Below are 23032 nucleotides of genomic sequence, written 5' to 3' on the forward strand. Positions count from 1 at the left end.
TATTTTGTTGAAAAATAAACGTGGAAAACTATCTTCAGTATGATAGAGTAGACATCTGTTGTTTTTGTCTCTCAGTATCATCTTTTTCCCTATTCTGACTTTGCTTGGTGGGTAACATCTTCTACCCTATCAGCAAAGTGTTACTGGTGAAGCAGATAACAACCCAGTTCCAGGAATGGAACATATAACTGTAAAATTGTGATTGGTCAGGATTTAGATAATGGCTGAAAGCTAAGGTAATCAGCACTAATCCTATTAGTCCTATCATGGTTCAGAAAGAACAATAGCTTCCTATCATGGTTCAGAAAGAACAATAGCTTCCGTGGGCTTGGAGCTCCTACAGTATTCTCCTAATGGTACGTTATACATCTCAACAGAATAAGAGGCTGAAATTGCTGCAACCATCTTAATACCACAAAAAGAACCTATCTAAAAATACAGCCACCCTAGAAGAAAGAAGGCCTAGAAATAGAAATGGTGGTTCTGGGTCCTAATGACATTGTTGAAGTACCTACTTCAAACCACATCTCTGCCAGATTTACTTTTTCTTAAACTAGTTTGTTGTTTTTTTTCCTATTACTTTCATCCCAAAGAGTCCTGCCTAACACATATGGTAACTGCCAATAAATCCTATAACAAGAACAGTAGGTCAACCTCTCAGCACTTATCTACTATCATGCATTCCTGTGTAATTTGGTTATATCAATAAGCAACTATAAATACTAAATTTAAAAATGATCTGGCACATTTTAACATAGCATTTCACATTCAATATTGCCTTACACTGTCTTATTTTTTATAAAAATCAGTATTTTACCCTATAGAAAGCAGAAGAAAATGACTATAACTTTATAACACTATAAAGGCAAGAAAAGCAATTCAGAAATAAGTTTTCATTATATCATATCACAGTTATTTTTAGAAGCAGAAAATAAACAACAACAACAAAAAAAAAACCCTAATGAACTATCCAGAAGACAAGTAAAGACTCTTACTTGAAGCTGAAGAGTATGTCGAAGAATTGTTTCTTCTAAGGCATGGATCCACTTCTCTCGCTCATCAGCATCACGAGCTAGAATGAAAGATTATAAAAATTAAAACATTAATTCCTATTCTCTTACTTCATGTTTAAAAATAAAAATTTTAAACCTCAGTACTAATTTGAAAAGTTTTTAGTCATGCCATTTTCTTAACACATTCACTTTCCTATCCTTTCTAAACATGCAATTCTACTTGCAGCAATTTACAACAAAGGAAATAATTATGCTCAATAATACGCAAGCTACTTTCTCAATAAGAACAACCAGAAAACCTGGAAAAATTATTTAAAAATATCTGGTTGAAGACAATAGCAAACAACAAGGTAGAAAAGAATTAACAAGCCAAAATCTAGATGACAAACTTCTACAAGATAAGCCTCATATTAAAGACACTTTTCTCATGAGGAATTATAAATTCCAGGAGAAGACATTCACTAAAGAAAACTTGAAAAAGTATCTCCATGCATACATGGATAATGTCTGATAGAAGGTGGTAAACAGGAAAGAATAGAGCAACAAAAATAATAAGCACACAAAACTTTAAGAAACCTAGGAATAAACCTAGCCAAAGAGGTGAAAGACCAGTATTCTGAAAACTACAAAACACAGATGAAAGAAACTGAAAAGGACACAAATAATGGAAAGACATCCATGCTCATGGACTAGAAGAACAAATGTCGTTAAAATGTCTATAGTACCCAAACCAATTTACACATTTAATGTAATCCCTATCGAAGTACCATAAACAGGGCGCCTAGGTGGTTCAGTTGGTTGAGTTTCTTCTACCTTCAGCTCAGGTCATGATCCCACAGTCCTGGGATGGAACCCCACATTGGGGGAGTGGGGGATTTCCCTGCTCAGCAGGGAGCCTGCTTCTCCCTCTCCTCCTTGCTTTGCTATCTTGGTCTCTATCTCTGTGTCTCTCAAATAAATAAATAAAATCTTTTTTAAAAAATACAAGCATTTTTCAGAGTTAAAACAAACCATTCTAAAATGTGTATGGAACCATGAGAGACCCGAAATAGCCAAAGCAACCTTGAAAAAAAGCAAAGCAAAGCTGGCATCACAATTCCAGCCTTCTCGTTATATTACAAAGCTGTAGTCATCAAAATAATATGGTACTGCCACAAAAATAGACACACAGATCAATGGAACAGAAAACTCAGAAATGAACCCACAACCATATGGTCAATTAATCTTTGACAAAGCAGTAAAGAATACTCAATTGAAAAATATAGTCTCTTTAACAAATAGTGTTGGGAAAACTGGACAGAAACATACAAAAGAATGAAGTTGCACCACTTTGTTACACCATACACAAAAATAAATTCAAAATGGATGAAAGCCTAAATGTGAGAAAGGAAACCATCAAAATCCTAGAGAAGAACACAGGCAATAACCTCTTTCTGACTAGAAATGTCTCCTGAGGCAAAGGAAACAAAAGGAAAAATTTAACTATTAAGACTTCATCAAAATAACTCCACAGTGAAGGAAACAATGAGCACAACTAAGAGGCAACCTATGGAATGGGAGAAGATATTTGCAAATGACATACCTGACAAAAGGCTAGTATCCAAAATATATAAACAAAGAATTTATACAACTCAATACCCAAAAACAATCCAACTAAAAAGTGAGAAGATGTGAATAGACATTTTTCCAAAGAAGACATACAGATGGCCAACAGACACATGAAAAGTTGCAATATCCCTCATCATCAGGGAAATAGCAATCAAAACCACAATGACATATCACCTCACATCTGTCAGAATGGCTATAATCAACAAAACAAGAAACAACAGGTGTTGGCTAGGATATGGGGCTGCAAAGTAGTGCAGCCACTCTGGAAACACTATGTCGGTTGCTCAAAAAGTTAAAAATAGAACTACCCTAGGACCTAGCAGTTGCACTACCAGATACTACAAAAATACGGATTCAAAGCAATACATGCACCTCAATGTTTATAGCAGCATTATCTACAATAGCCAAACTATAGAAAAAGCCCAAGTGTCTATCGATTGATGAATGGATAAAGAAGATGTGAGATACACACACACAAAATGAAATATTACTCAGCCATAAAAAAGAATGAAATCTTGCCATTTGCAAGGACACGGATGGAGCTAGTATGTATTATGCTAAGCGAAATACATCAGTCAGAGAAAGACAAATACCATCTGATTTCACTCACATGTAGCATGAAACAAACAAAAAACATACAGAATAAAAGAGAGGGAAACCAAGATACAAACTCGTAACTACAGAGAACAAATTGATGGTTGCCAGAAGTCAGGTGGGTAGGGGGACAGGGGAAACAGGTGATGGGGATTAAGGAGTACAATTGTGATGAGCATCAGCTACTGAACGGAAGTGTTGAATCCCTAAATTGTACACTTGAAACTACTATTATACTGTATGTTAACTAACTGGAATTTAATAAAAACTTGAAAAAATTATTTAAAAAAAGATAAGCACATAGGCAAACTAAATGAATACTAACTACATAAAATAATATCTTGTGAGGTTGTAAAAAAATACAAAACTAAATATATATATATTTTTTTATGATAGTCACAGAGAGAGAGAGAGAGAGAGAGAGAGGGGGGCAGAGACACAGGCAGAGGGAGAAGCAGGCTCCATGCACCGGGAGCCCGACGTGGGATTCGATCCCGGGTCTCCAGGATCGCGCCCTGGGCCAAAGGCAGGCGCCAAACTGCTGCGCCACCCAGGGATCCCCTACAAAACTAAATATAAAACAACTGCAAATAGACTGGGAAAGAGAAAACAGAGTTAAAGAATTCTAAGGTTCTGGGATCCCTGGGTGGCGCAGCGGTTTGGCGCCTGCCTTTGGCCCAGGGCGCGATTCTGGAGACCCCGGATCGAATCCCACGTCGGGCTCCCGGTGCATGGAGCCTGCTTCTCCCTCTGCCTGTGTCTCTGCCCCTCTCTCTCTCTCTCTCTCTCTCTCTCTGTGACTATCATAAAATAAAAAAAATAAATAAAAAATAAAAAGAATTCTAAGGTTCTGTATTGTTTAGAAAGAAGATAAAACTACCAATTGACATCAGATTTTAGCAGCTACAGGATTTGTTATAAATTTTAGAGTGATCACTAAAAGGTTACATGTTTAACTTCCAACATAATAAATTTAAAAATTCAATAATGAAAAAAAATCCAAAACCTGACAAGAAAGAGAAAAGAAATAATATACAAGACAAAAAGAAAATATATGGTAAACTGATACATTTTTAACCCTAAAACACCAATTATTAATTAAATGTAGATGAAGTATGTAAATGTTCCAATTAAAGAAGGGAGGGACACCTGGTTGGCTCCATCAGTTAGGCACCCAACTCCTGATTTCAGCTCAGGTCATGATCTTGGGGTAGAAAGACTGAGCCCCACATGGCAGCTCTGTGTGTGGAGCCTGCTTGAGATTGCTATCCTTTTCCCTTTGCCTCCTTCCCCCCTCCCTCAAATAAATAAAATAAATGAAGAAGAAAGAAGAAAGAAGAAAGAAGAAAGAAGAAAGAAGAAGAAGAAGAAGAAGAAGAAGAAGAAGAAGAAGAAAAGAAGAAGAAAGAAAGAAAGAAAGAAAGAAAGAAAGAAAGAAAGAAAGAAAGAAAGAAAGAAAGAAGAAGAAAGAAGAAGAAAGGAGGAGAAGGAGGAGGAAGGAGGAGGAGGGAGGAGGAGGAAGAGGAGTTCAAAGATGACTGGGTACTCAGTTAGTTAGCATCAGACTCTTGGGTTTTGCTCAGATCATGATCTCATGGTCTGGGATCAAATCCCACAACCAGCTCCACTCTCGTACAGAGTCTCATTGTCCCTATCCCCTCTCCCTCTGCTCCTTCCCCTCAACTTAGCAGGTGCGTGTACTCTCTCTCTCAATAAACAAAACCTTTAAAAAGGGGGGTTTTGGGGATCCCTGGGTGGCGCAGTGGTTTGGCGCCTGCCTTTGGCCCAGGGCGCGATCCTGGAGACCTGGGATCGAATCCCACGTCGGGCTCCTGATGCATGGAGCCTGCTTGTGTCTCTGCCTCTCTGTCTCTGTGACTATCATAAATTAAAATAAAAATAAAATTTAAAAAAGGGGGTTTTAAATAATATCTTATGATGCTTACAAGAGACGATTACTAAATAAAAGGTTACAGAAATATTAAGAGTATAAAAAAAAGACCATTAAAAAAAGAAAAAGGGGGCAGCCCAGGTAGCTTAGCAGTTCAGCACCGCCTTCAGCCCAGGGCCTGATCCTATGTCAGGCTCCCTGCATGGAGCCTGCTTCTCCCTCTGCCTGTGTCTCTGCCTGTGTCTCTGCTCTCTCTCTCTCTCTCTCTCTCTCTCTCTCTCTCTCTCTCTGTCTCTCATGAATAAATAGAAACACTAACTCCAAAAAAGATGCTATTATTAAAATTACATAAAACAAGCTTTACCAGAAAATCAAGAGGCTCACTTTGCAAATAAAGAGGTTCAAGCCATCAAGGAAATATAAATTTCTATGTAGCTAATAATATGGATTCAAGAAATATATGTATGTGGCAAAAACTTATAGAATATAAGGAAAAATAGACAAAATACCACAATTACAGTGGCAGATTTTGATACATCTCATTCGTTAACCAATTAGATGAAGAAGAGAAAAAATGAGTAAGAATCTAGAAGATATGAACAATCCCTGATATAAACGTGGTCTAATGGGCATACATAGAACACTGTACAACAAATATGAAACAGAGGAGGGGCAAGATGGCGGAAGAGTAGGGTCCCCAAATCACCTGTCCCCACCAAATTACCTAGATAACCTTCAAATCATCCTGAAAATCTACGAATTGGGCCTGAGATTTAAAGAGAGACCAGCTGGAACGCTACAGTGAGAAGAGTTCGGGCTTCTATCAAGGTAACAAGATGGGGAAAAAAGAATTAAAAAACAAAAGGCATCCAAGGGGGAGGGGCCCCAGGACAGGAAAGCTTCATCCCGGAGAAGCAGGAGCTTCCCCAATCTTCCCGGGCGGAAAGGTGCTCGCAGGGAGTTAGAACAGGACCCAGGAGGGCGGGGAGGCCCTCAGGCTCCCTGGGACACTAAAAGACACCTGCGCTCCCTGAAGTGCTGCAGCGCTCACGGCGGGACCCAGGAGCAGCTCGGAGGGGCTCCGACGGCGGCTCCGCGGAGGGGGCTGCGTGGCTCGGGAGCAGCTCGGAGGGGCTCGAGCGGCGCGGCCCGGGAGCAGCTCGGAGGCGGCTTGGGCAGAGGAAGAGGCTCCGTGCGGAGGGGGCTGCGTGGCTCCGAGAACAGCTCCGAGGGGCTCGGGCGGCGGCTCCGCGGAGGCGGCTGCATGGCCGGGAGCACGAATCCAACAGCGCAGGCCCGGGAGCACTGGGCGCTGGGATACAGCCCAGGATCCGGCCTTCCCCCCGGGACAGGCAGAGGCTGGGAGGGCCCAGGACCGCAAGGGCGCTCCGGCCCTGAGCTGAGCAGATCAGAGACCCCGCCCCGGAGCCTCCAGGCCCTGCAGACGGAGAGCCCCATAGTTCTTGCAGGGGCTGAATCAGGGCTCCAGAGCTGGCCAACGCCACGGGGGTTGGTCCTCCAGGGGCCTCACGGGGTAAAACAACCCCCACTGAGCCCTGCACCAGGCAGGGGGCAGAGCAGCTCCCCCAAGTGCTAACACCTAAAAATCAACACAACAGGCCCCTCCCCCAGAAGACCAACTAGAGGACAAGTTCCAGGGGAAGTCAAGGGACTTAAAGCATACAGAATCAGAAGATACTCCCCCGTGTTTTTTTTTTCTTTTTGATTTGTTCGCTTCCCCCACCCCTTTTTTTCCTTTTTCTTTCTTTTTCTTTCTCTTTTTCTTTTTTCTTTCCTTTTTTCTTTTTTTCTTTTTCTCTTTCCTTTCCGTCTTTCTCTCCTCTCTTTTTCTCCTTTTCCCAATACAACTTGTTTTTGGCCACTCTCCACTGAGCAAAATGACTAGAAGGAAAACCTCACCTCAAAAGAAAGAATCAGAAACAGTCCTCTCTCCCACAGAGTTACAAAATCTGGATTACAATTCAATGTCAGAAAGCCAATTCAGAAGCACTATTATACAGCTACTGGTGGCTCTAGAAAAAAGCATTAAGGACTCACGAGACTTCATGACTGCAGAATTTAGATCCAATCAGGCAGAAATTAAAAATCAATTGAATGAGATGCAATCCAAACTAGAAGTCCTAACGACGAGGGTTAACGAGGTGGAAGAACGAGTGAGTGACATAGAAGACAAGTTGATGGCAAAGAGGGAAACTGAGGAAAAAAGAGACAATCAATTAAGGGACCATGAAGACAGATTAAGGGAAATAAATGACAGCCTGAGGAAGAAAAACCTACGTTTAATTGGGGTTCCTGAGGGCGCCGAAAGGGACAGAGGGCCAGAATATGTATTTGAACAAATCCTAGCTGAAAACTTTCCCAATCTGGGAAGGGAAACAGGCATTCAGATCCAGGAAATAGAGAGATCCCCCCCTAAAATCAATAAAAACCGTTCAACACCTCGACATTTAATAGTGAAGCTTGCAAATTCCAAAGATAAAGAGAAGATCCTTAAAGCAGCAAGAGACAAGAAGTCCCTGACTTTCATGGGGAGGAATATTAGGGTAACAGCAGACCTCTCCACAGAGACCTGGCAGGCCAGAAAGGGCTGGCAGGATATATTCAGGGTCCTAAATGAGAAGAACATGCAACCAAGAATACTTTATCCAGCAAGGCTCTCATTCAAAATGGAAGGAGAGATAAAGAGCTTCCAAGACAGGCAGGAACTGAAAGAATATGTGACCTCCAAATCAGCTCTGCAAGAAATTTTAAGGGGGACTCTTAAAATTCCCCTTTAAGAAGAAGTTCAGTGGAACAATCCACAAAAACAAGGACTAAATAGATATCATGATGACACTAAACTCATATCTGTCAATAGTAACTCTGAACGTGAACGGGCTTAATGACCCCATCAAAAGGCGCAGGGTTTCAGATTGGATAAAAAAGCAGGACCCATCTATTTGCTGTCTACAAGAGACTCATTTTAGACAGAAGGACACCTACAGCCTGAAAATAAAAGATTGGAGAACCATTTACCATTCGAATGGTCCTCAAAAGAAAGCAGGGGTAGCCATCCTTATATCAGATAAACTAGAATTTACCCCGAAGACTGTAGTGAGAGATGAAGAGGGACACTATATCATACTTAAAGGATCTATCCAACAAGAGGACTTAACAATCATCAATATATATGCCCCGAATGTGGGAGCTGCCAAATATATCAATCAATTAATAACCAAAGTGAAGAAATACTTAGATAATAATACACTTATACTTGGTGACTTCAATCTAGCTCTTTCTACCTTCGATAGGTCTTCTAAGCACAACATCTCCAAAGAAACGAGAGCTGTAAATGATACACTGGACCAGATGGATTTCACAGATATCTACAGAACTTTACATCCAAACTTAACTGAATACACATTCTTCTCAAGTGCACATGGAACTTTCTCCAGAATAGACCACATACTGGGTCACAAATCGGGTCTGAACTGATACCAAAACATTGGGATCATCCCCTGAATATTCTCAGACCATAATGCCTTGAAATTAGAACTAAACCACAAGAAGTTTGGAAGAACCTCAAACGTGTGGAGGTTAAGGACCACATGTGGAGGTTGAGATGAAAGGGTCAACCAGGAAATTAAGGAAGAATTAAAAAGATTCATGGAAACTAATGAGAATGAAGATACAACCGTTCAAAATCTTTGGGATGCAGCAAAAGCAGTCCTAAGGGGGAAATACATCGCAATACAAGCATCCATTCAAAAACTGGAAAGAACTCAAATACAAAAGCTAACCTTACACATAGAGGAGCTAGAGAAAAAAACAGCAAATATCCTACACCCAGCAGAAGAAGAGAGTTAATAAAGATTCGAGCAGAACTCAATGAAATCAAGACCAGAAGAACTGTGGAACAGATCAACATAACCAGGAGTTGGTTCTTTGAAATTATTAATAATTAGCCAGCCTTATTAAAAAGAAGAGAGAGAAGACTCAAATTAATAAAATCATGAAGGAGAAAGGAGAGATCACTACCAACACCAAGGAAATACGATTTTAAAAACATAATACGAACAGCTATACGCCAATAAACTAGGCAATCTAGAAGAAATGGACGCATTCCTGGAAAGCCACAAACTACCAAAACTGGAACAGGAAGAAACAGAAAACCTGAACAGGCCAATAACCAGGGAGGAAATTGAAGCAGTCATCAAAAACCTCCCAAGACACAAAGTCCAGGGCCAGATGGCTTCCCAGGGGAATTCTATCAAATGTTTAAAGAAGAAACCATACCTATTCTACTAAAGCTGTTTGGAAAGATAGAAAGAGATGGAGTACTTCCAAATTCGTTCTATGAGGCCAGCATCACCTTAATTCCAAAACCAGACAAAGACCCCACTAAAAAGAATTACAGACCAATATTCCTGATGAATGTGGATGCAAAAATTCTCAACAAGATACTAGCCAATAGAATCCAACAGTACATTAAGAAAATTATTTCACCATGACCAAGTAGGATTTATCCCCGGGACACAAGGCTGGTTCAACACTCGTAAAACAATCAATGTGATTCATCATATCAGCAAGAGAAAAACCAAGAACCATATGATCCTCTCATTAGATGCAGAGAAAGCATTTGACAAAATACAGCATCCATTCCTGATCAAAACTCTTCAGAGTGTAGGGATAGAGGGAACTTTCCTCGACATCTTAAAAGCCATCTACGAAAAGCCCACAGCAAATATCATTCTCAATGGGGAAGCACTGGGAGCCTTTCCCCTAAGATCAGGAACAAGACAGGGATGTCCACTCTCACCACTGCTATTCAACATAGTATTGGAAGTCCTAGCCTCAGCAATCAGACAACAAAAAGACATTAAAGGCATTCAAATTGGCAAAGAAGTCAAACTCTCCCTCTTCACTGATGACATGATACTCTACATAGAAAACCCAAAAGCCTCCACCCCAAGATTGCTAGAACTCATACAGCAATTTGGTAGTGTGGCAGGATACAAAAATCAATGCCCAGAAATCAGTGACATTTCTATACACTAACAATGAGACTGAAGAAAGAGAAATTAAGGAGTCAATCCCACTGACAATTGCACCCAAAAGCATAAGATACCTAGGAATAAACCTAACCAAAGAGGTAAAAGATCTATACCCTAAAAACTATAGAACACTTCTGAAAGAAATTGAGGAAGACACAAAGAGATGGAAAAATATTCCATGCTCATGGATTGGCAGAATTAATATTGTGAAAATGTCAATGTTACCCAGGGCAATTTACACGTTTAATGCAATCCCTATCAAAATACCATGGACTTTCTTCAGAGAGTTAGAACAAATTATTTTAAGATTTGTGTGGAATCAGAAAAGACCCCAAATAGCCAGGGGAATTTTAAAAAAGAAAACCGTTCGTTGCTGGGGGCATCACAATGCCAGATTTCAGGTTGGACTACAAAGCTGTGGTCATCAAGACAGTGTGGTACTGGCACAAAAACAGACATATAGATCAATGGAACAGAATAGAGAACCCAGAAGTGGACCCTCAACTTTATGGTCAACTAATATTCGATAAAGGAGGAAAGACTATCCACTGGAAGAAAGACAGTCTCTTCAATAAATGGTGCTGGGAAAATTGGACATCCACATGCAGAAGAATGAAACTAGACCACTCTCTTGCACCATACACAAAGATAAACTCAAAATGGATGAAAGATCTAAATGTGAGACAAGATTCCATCAAAATCCTAGAGGAGAACACAGGCAACACCCTTTTTGAACTCGACCACAGTAACTTCTTGCAAGATACATCCACAAAGGCAAAAGAAACAAAAGCAAAAATGAACTATTGGGACTTCATCAAGATAAGAAGCTTTTGCACAGCAAAGGATACAGTCAACAAAACTAAAAGACAACCTACAGAATGGGAGAAGATATTTGCAAATGACGTATCAGATAAAGGCTAGTTTCCAAGATCTATAAAGAACTTATTAAACTCAACACCAAAGAAACAAACAATCCAATCACGAAATGGGCAAAAGACATGAAGAGAAATCTCACAGAGGAAGTACACAGACATGGCCAACAAGCACATGAGAAAATGCTCTGCATCACTTGCCATCCGGGAAATACAAATCAAAACCACAATGAGATACCACCTCACACCAGTGAGAATGGGGAAAATTAACAAGGCAGGAAACCACAAATGTTGGAGAGGATGCGGAGAAAAGGGAACCCTCTTACATTGTTGGTGGGAAGGTGAACTGGTGCAGCCACTCTGGAAAACTGTGTGGAGGTTCCTCAAAGAGTTAAAAATAGACCTGCCCTACGACCCAGCAATTGCACTGTTGGGGATTTACCCCAAAGATACAGATGCAATGAAACGCCGCACCACCTGCACCCCAATGTTTATAGCAGCAATGGCCACAATAGTCAAACTGTGGAAGGAGCCTTGGTGTCCATCAAAAGATGAATGGATAAAGAAGATGTGGTTTATGTATACAATGGAATATTAGCCATTAGAAATGACAAATAACCACCATTTGCTTCAACGTGGATGGAACTGGAGGGTATTATGCTGAGTGAAATAAGTCAATCGGAGAAGGACAAACATTATATGTTCTCATTCATTTGGGGAATATAAATAATAGTGAAAGGGAATAGAAGGGAAGGGAGAAGAAATGTGTGGGAAATATCAGAAAGGGAGACAGACCACAAAGACTCCTAACTCTGGGAAACGAACTAGGTAGGGGTGGTGGAAGGGGAGCAGGGCGGGTGTGGGGGTGAATGGGTGACGGGCACTGAGGGGGGCACTTGACAGGATGAGCACTGGGTGCAATTCTGTATGTTGGTAAATTGAACACCAATAACAAATAAATTTATTAAAAAAAATTTAAAAAACAAATTAAAAAACAAATATGAAACAGAGATGTTTTTCAAGCACACACAGAACATTTCTAAAAACTGACCATATAATGAACCCTAAAATAATTCTCAACAATTTTTAAAGGGTTGAAATCATACAAAACATACTTATAGTGAAATATAAGCTAGAAATCAATTATAGAAGTGTAAATTAGAAAAAATTCAGGGGTGCCTGGGTGAGTAGGTCAGTCAAGCGTCTACCTTCAGCTCAGGTCAGGATCCCAAGGTCCTGAGATCGAGCCCCACATCAGGCTCCTTGCTCAGTGGGGAGCCTACTTCTCCCTCTCCCTCTGCTTCTCCCCTTGCTTGTGCTCTCACTTGCTCTGTCAAATAAATAAAATCTTTTAAAAATATAGTCTGATGTTTGGGGCAATAAAAATACTACTAGATAATCCACTGGTCAAAGAAAAATATCTCACCAGACATTAGAAAATGTTTAGGGACACTTGGATGGCTTAGTCAGTTAAATCTCTGCCCAGGGTCCTGGGATCAAGGCTCACATGGGGCTCCCTGCTCAGCGGGAAGCCTGTTTCTCCCTCTTCCTCTGCCCCTCCCTCTACACCCTCTACACCGCTGTGCTTCTCTGTGTCACTCTCTCTCTCAAGTAAGTAAAATAAAAAAAAAATTAGAATATGGTTAGAACTGCATAAATGAAAACAGGATATATTGAAACTTGCTAGACACACTTTAAAACAGTGAATAATGGGAAATTTCTAGTCTTAAATCCATGTACAGAGAAGCTAAAAGACTGAAAACAACAGGAAATTAAATTCAAAGTAGAAAGGAAATGATAAAGAACATAAAATAATCAAATAGAGTAGCAAACATAAAACAGATCAATAAAGTTTAAAGTTGGTTACCTGAAATAATGAAATTGATAAACTACCTACCTATTGTTGGTATGTAGGTAGGTAGACTAAGGAAGTGCTTGAAAAAAATGGGGTCATGTCAAAAGGAAACAGGAGGCAACCTGAAGGAGCTCCATTGGACAAGGCCTAAAGAATTAGAGCTACAGAATGATAGTACTGGCCTATAACCCACAGAATAAAATAAATATCCAAGAATCCAGTACTGATATAAGTAATTAAATAAGTAAATAAATGGGGAAGAAGGCACAGCTCTTTCTTTAGAATTCATTAGTACAGAAGGAATGAGAGAGATTTTAAAAATATCATTACCACAAAAATTACAACAGTAATTATCACAAGCAAGATCCACTAATTGTATATTGAAGCTAAAATCAGGGGGCAAAAGACTCAAAGTATCTTCCCAAAGATACTTATCAATTACAAAGGGAGAAGTAGTAATTTTATGATGGAGAAATCTGGCAGACACCATCCGAGTCCAGTGATTAAGGTTAACATCACCAGTAATAAATTTATTGATACCATATACCTCCCAATACAATCCGTTGAGAAGAAAACATCACTTCTGTAGTATTCTTAAAAATATACAATCTCAAATCTCTTCATAAGAAAACATAATATATGCCCAAATTGAGAGTCTGCAAAATAATACTCCTCAAAAATGTCAAGGTCATCAATCAGGGTGTCTGGGTGGCTCAGTTGGTTAAACAGATGCCTTTGGATCAGGTCATGATCCCAGGGTCCTAGGACTGAGCCCTGTGTGGGGCTTCCCTGCTAAGTGGAGAGTCTGCTTCTCCCTTTCTCTCTGCCCCTCCTCTCTGTTCATACTCTCTCAAATAAATAAAATCTTTTAAAAGTCAAGGTCATGATAGACAAGAAAATAAGGAATTGCTGTAACTAAATGCAATGGGACCTTGGATTCAATTCTGGAACAGAAAAGGAACATTAGAGGGAAAAATCAAATGAACTCTGTGGTTTAGTTAAAAGTATTACACCAAATGAGGGGAAGATCTAGCTCAAGACATCAGAGCCTGAGCAAGATGATGAGGGCCTACAATAATCCCCCCCACTTATTGACATGGGATATGTTCCAAAACACACAATGGATGCCTGAAACCATGGATAATACCAAACCCTATATATACTGTGTTTTTTTCCTATACATACCTATAATAAAGTTTATTTATAAATTAGTAAGATATCCCAGTAAGAAATTAAAAACATTAATAAAATAGAACAATTATAATATATTATAATAAAAGTTATGTGAATGTGGCCTGTTTCTCACATTCATATGTGCTCTGAAAATATCTTAATGTACTATACTCACCCTTCTAGTGATGATGTGAGATGATAAAATATCTATGTGATGAGATGATGTGAATTAATATAGGTATTGTGAAGTAGCATTAGGCTACTACTAACCTGGCAATACGTCAAAAGGATCGTCTGCTTCCAGAACTCAGTTAATCGTGGGTAACTGAAACCACACAAAGCAAAACTGCGCATGAGAGAGGCTACTGTCCATCATACCAATGGACAAGGTGGCATGAGGCATCAAAGCCCCAAACAGGATGAAGAACAAATCTACACAGTGCAGAAGTCCAGCATGAGGAGTCAGAATCTAAGAAACGTGAAGAGGGAGTCCACTTTGCAGGAGGCAGAATCAACCCAGCACAGGTCATCGGGGTGCCTGGGTGGCTCAGTTGGTTAAATGGTTGGTTGGTTAAGTCACTTTCCAAGGCTGAGTGGAATAAGGATGACACTCACACAAGGAAATGGGTAACGATGGGAAACTAATTACATACAGAAGGATTGGCCAAATACATAAACATAACAAGGATAAAGGGTTTCTCACTTTAAAGGGATGGAAAATAATATTACAAATATGGTGAGAGAATGATTTCTGGGGAAAAAGGTATTGATATGAACTCATAGTTTTCAATAGAAAGTAAATAAATACATATGGATGTGGATACACACACGTATATAACATTTATATGTCTCTTAGCTATGAGAGCACCAAAAACACCTAATGCTAGGTATTGATTTCTAAATACCAGTCTCCATTAAAAAGTATCAGGGCTTCTTGGAAAAATGGTTGATTATGAAACTAGGATGGGGAAGGGAGAAAATAAGCCTGGAACATCTTTTTGTGTGTGTGCCAGAAAGTAAAGAAGTAAAGAGATATTTTGTGCCATAAAGCAAGGAAATACTCAGAATTATAGGGAACATGTCAAAGGAATACAGAAATCAGCTAAAAGGGAATCTCACTGTCCAAACTGAGAGCAATCTGAACATCAAAATAAATAATGATAGTAAAGAATTATAGACTGTTGAGTAAAACAGGAAACCATGTTACTACTGATATACATAAACTGAAAGTTTGATGAGGAATGGGATATTGTCATAGCCTCTAAATACTTCCCCACGCAGGATCCCTGGGTGGCTCAGTGGTTTAACGCCTGCCTTTGGCCCAGGGCCCGGTCCTGGAGTCCCAGGAACGAGTCCCACGTCAGGCTCCCTGAATAGGGCCTGCTTCTCCATCTGCCTGTGTCTCTGCCTCTCCCTCTCTCTCTCTCTCTCTGTGTGTGTGTGTGTGTGTGTGTGTCTCATGAATAAATAAATAAAATCTTTAAAAAAAATACTTCCCCACGCAATATTAATTACGAAGGGTAAAAGATGAAATTTAACAACAAAGCCTGGCAATACCACCTTAATGAGGTGATCAAAGTTAATATCATCAGTAGTGGGACAAACCAACTCTGTAATAAGAACATAGAATCATTTCTGTGATCTTTGGGCCAAAGATATGCAATCTCAAACAAATCATGAACAAATATCAGAAAAAAAAAAAACTGGGAGACATTCTACAAAAATAATTAGCCTATAACCTTTAAAACTGTCAAAGTTAGGGGAACCTGGCTGGTTCAAAAGGTGGAGGAACATAATACTCTTGGTCTCAGAGCTGTGGGTTCAATACCCATGTTGCATGCAGAGATTACTTAAAAATAAAATCTTTTTTAAAAAAGTGTCAAAGTCATAAAAGTCAAAGTCATGAAAGATACTAAAGAGCTATGAAAACGAAACATAAAATGTGATGCTAAACCAGATCCTGTTGCTATAAAGGAAATTACTGGGACAACTAGAAAAATTTGAACAGAGTCTAAGGATTAGAAGGAATTAATGCACCATTGTTAATTTCCTGATTTTAGTGGTTGTACACTGTGTATACAGGAAAATCTCCTTATTTGCAGGAAATATAAAATAAAGCATTCAGGGGTGATAGGACATTCAATTAGCAACTTACTTTCAGTTTGGGGGGGCTGTACTGTACTTGCAACTTTTCTGTAAGTATGAGATTGTTTCAAATTTTAAAAATATTAAAATAATGATAAATCAAAGAAAATATAAGTAAATGGAACCATTTCAGGTTATTAGAAAATTCAATACTGCAACATAGTTCAAATTAATCTATATGTTAAATGCAATGCAAATTAAAATTCCAAAAGGGATTTTTGGAAATTTGTCAAGCTGATTCTAAAATACAAATACAAAATGGTACAAAAGATAAAGAATAGCGAAAGCTTTCTGGAAAAGAGTGTCACATTCTTAGAGGATTTACTCTACCAAATATAGTCATATTATAAGCCTATAGTAGTTAAGAAAATGTGGTACTGGAGCAAGGATACATAAACACAGCAAGGAAACAGACTAAGAGCCCAGAAACAGGCCCACATAGACCCTTGATTTGTAATAAATGTGGCACCAAAGAGAAGTAATCTTTTGGTACATCTTTTAATACAGGGTGGTAGGACAGTATGAGGAAAAAAAAAAAAAAAACCTGACCCTACCTTGTATTACCCACAAAAATTAATTCCAGGTGATTCCCTTATTCTTAACTGTGAAAGAACAGCAAAGTTTCCAGAAGGTAAAGCAGAAGAATATCATAATTTGGGGATAGAAAAAAACTTCTTAAACAGGATACTAAACTTCTAATTATAAAGAAAATGACTGATAAATTTAACTAAATCAAATGGTGTCTCTAAAGACACCATTTAGAGAATGTCATAGTAAGCCACTGTGACATATGGAGTTAAAGAACATGGACTCTAGGTTCAACCCTGAACTTTGCTAGTTATTAACCATATAATTTGCAACAAGTTACTTAATCTTTCTAAGCTTCAGTGTTCTCACTTGTAAAATGACAGTAATAGTATCTACCACATAGGGTTATTGCAGAGAATAAATGAGTTAATACAAATACAACATTTAGATAGGTAAATGACATAAGGTATGTGCTCAATAAGCATTATATTATTATTATTACTGCTGAGCATTTATTATGACTGGCCCTGATTTCAAGGAGCTCAAAATCTAGTAAAGACAGATTTGTATTTACCTCTATAAACATCAAAGGAAGTAAATAAAAAATCAAGGAAGTGCTCCTTGAGGAGTTAGGTATTTTTGTTGTTGTTGTTGTTTGTTTTTAAAGATTTTTATTTATTTACTTATGAGAGACCAGAGAGAGAGAGAGGCAGAGGGAAAAGCAGGCTCCCTGCAGGGAGCCCAATGCCAGATTCAACCCAGGACCCCAGGATTGCAACCTGAGCTAAAGGCAGACACTTAACCACTGAGCCACCCAGGCATCCTGAGGAATTAGGTATTATAAAATAGAATAGTTTGTCAAGTAGAGAAGGATAAGGATCTTGAAAGAACAGTAACAAGGACACTGAGACGTAAAAGAGGTATATTTGGGAAACTGGTTTGAATGTGTCTAGAACATTGGACTGATTTGGGGAGGAAGAAATAGCAAAAGATTATGATCTCCAGCCCAAGAAGTATAAATGGACTTAATCTTTAAGACAATGGAAAGCCCTTACAAAGTTCAAGCATGAGAACAACAATGATCTAATCTGCACATCAGGAACATTAATCTGGCAGTGCTGTGGAGAATGAAAAATGGAACAAAACTGGAGGTGGCCACACCAGTTAGTAAGTGGTTGTAACAGTAAGGCCTGAATTGAGATATGGCTGGGACGTGACAACAGATGCCATTCTCATTGCCATCAGGCCATCAAATGGCATTCATCTTTAAGTCTGCCACCCCTCAAAAATGAAATCAGATATAAGGCTCATCAGATTCTTCCTTGATATAGTCCCTCTTTCAGTTCCTTTCTTTCAATTCCTGCTGACTACATGCTGGTTCAAGAATTCATATAGTCTCATGTCTGTAAACAAAGTATCATCATAAATGTAGTAAATGTGCTCTACTCTGCTACCTTCAATGCAGCCTGCACACCTCAGACTGAGCTTATATTGAAATACTATTTCTATTTTTTAAAAACCTCAACATTCTACCATATTCTACAGAATTCACATAACCTCCCTGTTTAACAGTAAAATCTCTCTACACCTTCCATTTCACGTTTGTTTTACATGAACCAAAATATCTTCTCAATGACCTCTAACACTCTAAATTATCTTCCTATTCATGGAATACTTTCTCTCTCCTTGAACCTTAACATGGACTCTATTCTTCCTCCTATCTATCTAAATCCCCAAATGCCTCAGAATAAGTCCCAGTTCTCCCCCAGGAAGCCTTACCAAACTAGTCCAACAGCAGTGATCTCTTTCATCTTTGAACTCCTAGAGGACTTACAAATGCCAATGCATCATCCAATTATTCTCTGATCAAGTATTTACTATCTATAAAATTTAATCTTATACTCATCCTATACTGTTATTTACATTTTTCACGTGTTTAAGTTCCATCTCTATGATAAGATTTTAGGTTTTCTGATAATATTAACCATAGTGTTTACCACAGTATTAGATCTATTTATCTATCCTCTTATGCATCCATCTATCTGTCCAACATTTGTTGAATAGCTATTGTATACCAAGTAATGTTTAGAAACTGAGGATATAATTCAAACAAGACCTAGTCCCTGTCTATACAGAACATACACTCAAGTGACAGGGAGAAACATGCAAACGGACAACTGCTACTATATACAGAATGACTGAGTAAATCAGTGTAAGCTGAGTTCAAGAACCTATCCCAAGGGGTGTATGTTTATTGAGATGAACTGGAACACAGAGATTAGAGTTGAGTTTTTAAACCTAAGAAACAGAGGCAAAGGTGTGGGGGTGTGGTGAAACGAATGGAGAAAGGAAGGAGAGGGAGGTGTGGAGAGGAAGAAGAGATATATAGTAGGGGGAGGTGCTAACAAGGGAGGCATTCAAAGATAAAGAAGACAGAGTAAGCAAAGGTAAACATGTGGCAAATTACTGTATGAGAATATAGAACTAAGCATCAGAAAATATAGCCCCGGGATGCCTGAGTGGTTTAGTCGGTTAAGGTCTGCCTTCAGCTAAGGTCATGATCCCAAAGGTCCTGGGATTGAGCCCCTCCTCCTGCTTCCCACTCAGCAGGAAGTCGGCTTCTCCTTCTCCCTCTGCCCCTCCCTTCTCTCCTGCTCCCTTTCTCCTTCCCTCTCTCTCTCTCTAATCAATAAAATCTTTTTAAAAAGAAAATGTAGCCCATTCTTTGTTATTTTTTTTCTAGTGTTGACCTTAGCAAGTCACTATACCATCTTCAAATTGGAGGCTTACTGGCATAAAGACAGGCATACAGACCAATAGAAAAGAACAGAAAGCCCAAAAATAAACCCTGGCATGTGTGGCCAAATAACTTTGGCTCTTGTGCAAAGACTACACCATGGGGAATACTACACAATGGGAAAAAGTCAGTCTTCAACAAATGGTGCTGGGATAACTGGATGTCTACATTCAAAAGAATGAATTTGAAAAAAAAAAAAAAAGAATGAATTTGGACTCTTCCTTACCTTATACCATATGCAAAAATTAACAAACTAGATTAAATTTAAGACCTAAAACTATTAAACTACAAGAAAACAAAGAAAGCTTCAGAACACTGGATTTGGCAAGGATTTCTTGGGTATGACATCAAAAGCACAAGAAATAAAATGAAAAAAATAGACATATAGAACTACAACAAATTTAAATTTTTCTGTGGAAAATAAAATAAAATAAAATTTTCTGTGGAAAGGAAACAATCGAAAGAAAAAAAACAATCTTCAGAATGAGAGAAAATAACTACAAATCATATATTTGATAAGAGGTTAAGATCCAGAATATTTAAGAACTTCTATAGCACAACAACATTAAAACAACTCAATTAAAAAATGGACCAGGGACTTGAATAGACATTTCTCCAAAGAAGACATACAAGTACTCCAATCAGCACATGAAAGGATACTCAGCATCACTAATCAGCAGGGAAATTCAAGCCAAAACCACAATGAGATATCACCTCACACCTATCAGGATGGTCACTATCAAAAGAACAAAAAAATAAGTATTGATGAGGATGCAGAGAAGTTGGAATACTTGTGCCCTGTTAGTGGGAATATAAAATGGCAGAGCCATTATGGATAACAGTATGAAGATTCCTCAGAAAATTAAAAATAGGGACACCTGGGTAGCTCAGTGGTTGAGCGTCTCTCTTTGGCTCAGGTCGTGATTCCAGGGTCCGGGGATCAAATTTCACATCATGCTCCCTGCAGGGAGTCTGTCTCTCCTTCTGCCTATGTCTCTGCCTCTCTCTATGTGTCTCTCATGAATAAGTAAATAAAGTCTTAAAGAAAAAAAAGAAAATTAAAAATATAATTACCATATGATCTAGCAATTCCACTTCTGAGTATTTATCCAAAAGAACTCAAAGTAGAATCTCAAAGAGGTATTTGCACATTCACAGCACATTATTCACAAAAGCCAAAAGGTGGATGCAACCCGCTGTCACTGAAAGATGACTGGCTATAAAAAATGTAAAATACACATGCAATGGAATATTATGCAGCATTTTTAAAGGAGGAAGTCTTATCACAAGCTACCACATGGATAAAATTTGAGGACATTATGCTAAGCAAATTAAGCCAGTCACAAAGGACAAATACTGTATGATTTTATTCATATGGAATATCTAAAGTAGTCAAAATAATAGAAACAGGAAGTAAAAATGTGGTTACCAAGGGTTACGGAGAAAAGGGAGGGAGGATTAGTACTTAGCAAGTAGAGAGTCTCAGAGTCACAGGATGAAAAAGTTATGGAGATTTTTTCACAACAATGTGAAGATACTGAACACAACTAAACTGTACACTTAAAATGATTAAGATAAATTTAATGTTATATGCTTTTTATGATAATTAAAAATAAAATTGGCAGCTTAGACTAAATCATCTGTTCTACCTGAAAATTCAATATTCTAACTAACCTGACTCACCTTCCCCCATTCTCCCATAAGTCAGTAAACAAATCTCTACCCTACTGAATTGAATAGGAAAAATATCTTTGTGTATATGAAACACCAATAAGATGTCTGGTTATTTACTCATAATAAATTATTTGTTCATATGAAAAATAAAAATTAGTAATGATACACACAATTCACAAGCCACCTGCAAAGGCAGCACTCTAAAAATGAAATTAAAGCTACACTAATTATGAGTGAATCCCTGCTAAAAGCACCTAAATTTTTTTTTTAAGATTTTATTTATTCATGAGAGACACAAAGAGAGAGAGGCAGAGAGAGAAGCAGGCTCCATGCAGGGAGCCCAATGTGGGACTCGAACCCAGGTCTCCAGGATCACGCCCTCAGCCGAAGGCAGGCACTCAACCACTGAGCCACCCAGGCGTCCAAAGGGCCCTAAATATAACAAATTAATTAAAACAACTTGTAAATACTGCATTATTTCTCCCAAATATGTACATATAGGTTAACTCTTCCTCTTTTAAGTTTATTTACTTTTTAGTAATCTCTACACCCAACATGGGACTTGAACCCACAACCCCAAGATCAAGAATGGGAGTGGTACCAGCCAGGCATCTCAACTCTTCCTCTTTTTATAGTATTATTTATACACTCAGTTTATCTCTAAAATTTCTTCTCTAGCATCTATGTCTCCTCTTCATTACATTTTCAAACTCCTTCCATTCTCTGAGCCAGTAGGTTACAAATTTTGTTTGGCTGTGACCCACAATAAGAAAGAGATTTTAGGGCGCCTGGGTGGCTTAATCAGTTAAGTATTTGACTCTTGATTTTGGCACGGGTCATGACCCTAGGGTTGTGAGACTGAGCCCAGTGTTGTGCTCTGTACTCAGCAGGGAATCTGCTTGAGATTCTCTCTCTCCCTCTCCCTCTGCCCCTTCCCATGCTCATTTTTTCTCTCTCTCTCTCTAAAATAAATAAATAAGGGCAGCCCAGGTGGCTCAGCGATTTAGCGCCTGCCTTCATCCCAGAGCGTGACCCTGGAAACCCCGGATCGAGTCCCATGTCGGGCTTCCTGCATGGAGCCCGCTTCTCCTTCCACCTGTGCCTCTGCTTCTCTCTCTGTCTCCTCTCTGTGTATTCTCATGAATAAATAATAAAATTTTAAAAAAAGATAAGTACTATTTAAAAAAAATAAAATAAAATAAAATAAATAAACCTTAAAAAAATAAGAAAAGAAATACATTTTATGTGGCACCTGGGTGGCTCAGTAGGTTAAGTGTCCGCCTTAGATGGAGGTCATAATCACAGGATCCTGGGATCAAGCCCCCCATTTGGGATCCCCGCTCCATGGGGAGCCTGCTTCTCTTTCTCCTCCCTGTTTGTGCTCTCTTGTCACTATCTCTCTCACTCAAATAAATAATAAATAAATAAAATATTTTTAAAAAGAGAGAGAAATAGGGACACCTGGGTGGCTCAGCGGTTGAGCATCTGTCCTCAGCTCCGGGCGTGATCCTGGGGTCCTGAGATCAAGTCCCACACATTGGGCTCCCTGCATGGAGCCTGCTCCTCCCTCTACCTATGTCTCTGCTTCTGTCTCTGTGTCTCTCATGAATAAATAGAAAGCTTAAAAAAAAAAAAAATATATATATATATATATATATATATATATATTATAACCATGTCCCAATTCACAAATACACAGTCACATCTATGTCTACATACACATATAAAATTGAAACATTAGTTTCACAAAACAATGTATGCTCTAACCACATGTCATACACACTGATATTTCCTCTGTGTTATACCTCACTTTTTAAAAAATGCTGAT

The 23032-nt window shown here is 38.8% G+C and overlaps 1 protein-coding gene across 5 annotated transcripts in view; it reads right to left on the bottom strand.

Moving 5' to 3' along the window:
* The window catches only part of OSBPL9 (oxysterol binding protein like 9), a 163873-nt gene that overhangs the window by 66546 nt on the left and 74295 nt on the right, over window positions 1-23032 (bottom strand). For all 5 annotated transcript variants that reach the window (XM_055341778.1, XM_055341777.1, XM_055341775.1 and 2 more), the window contains one exon: window positions 996-1072. In XM_055341778.1, the coding sequence (XP_055197753.1) occupies window positions 996-1072 (77 nt within the window). The remainder of the gene's footprint in view (window positions 1-995; window positions 1073-23032) is intronic.

Source organism: Nyctereutes procyonoides, unplaced genomic scaffold (assembly GCF_905146905.1).
Source record: "Nyctereutes procyonoides isolate TBG_1078 unplaced genomic scaffold, NYPRO_anot_genome, whole genome shotgun sequence".
In the NCBI taxonomy this organism is placed as follows: Eukaryota; Metazoa; Chordata; class Mammalia; order Carnivora; family Canidae; genus Nyctereutes; species Nyctereutes procyonoides.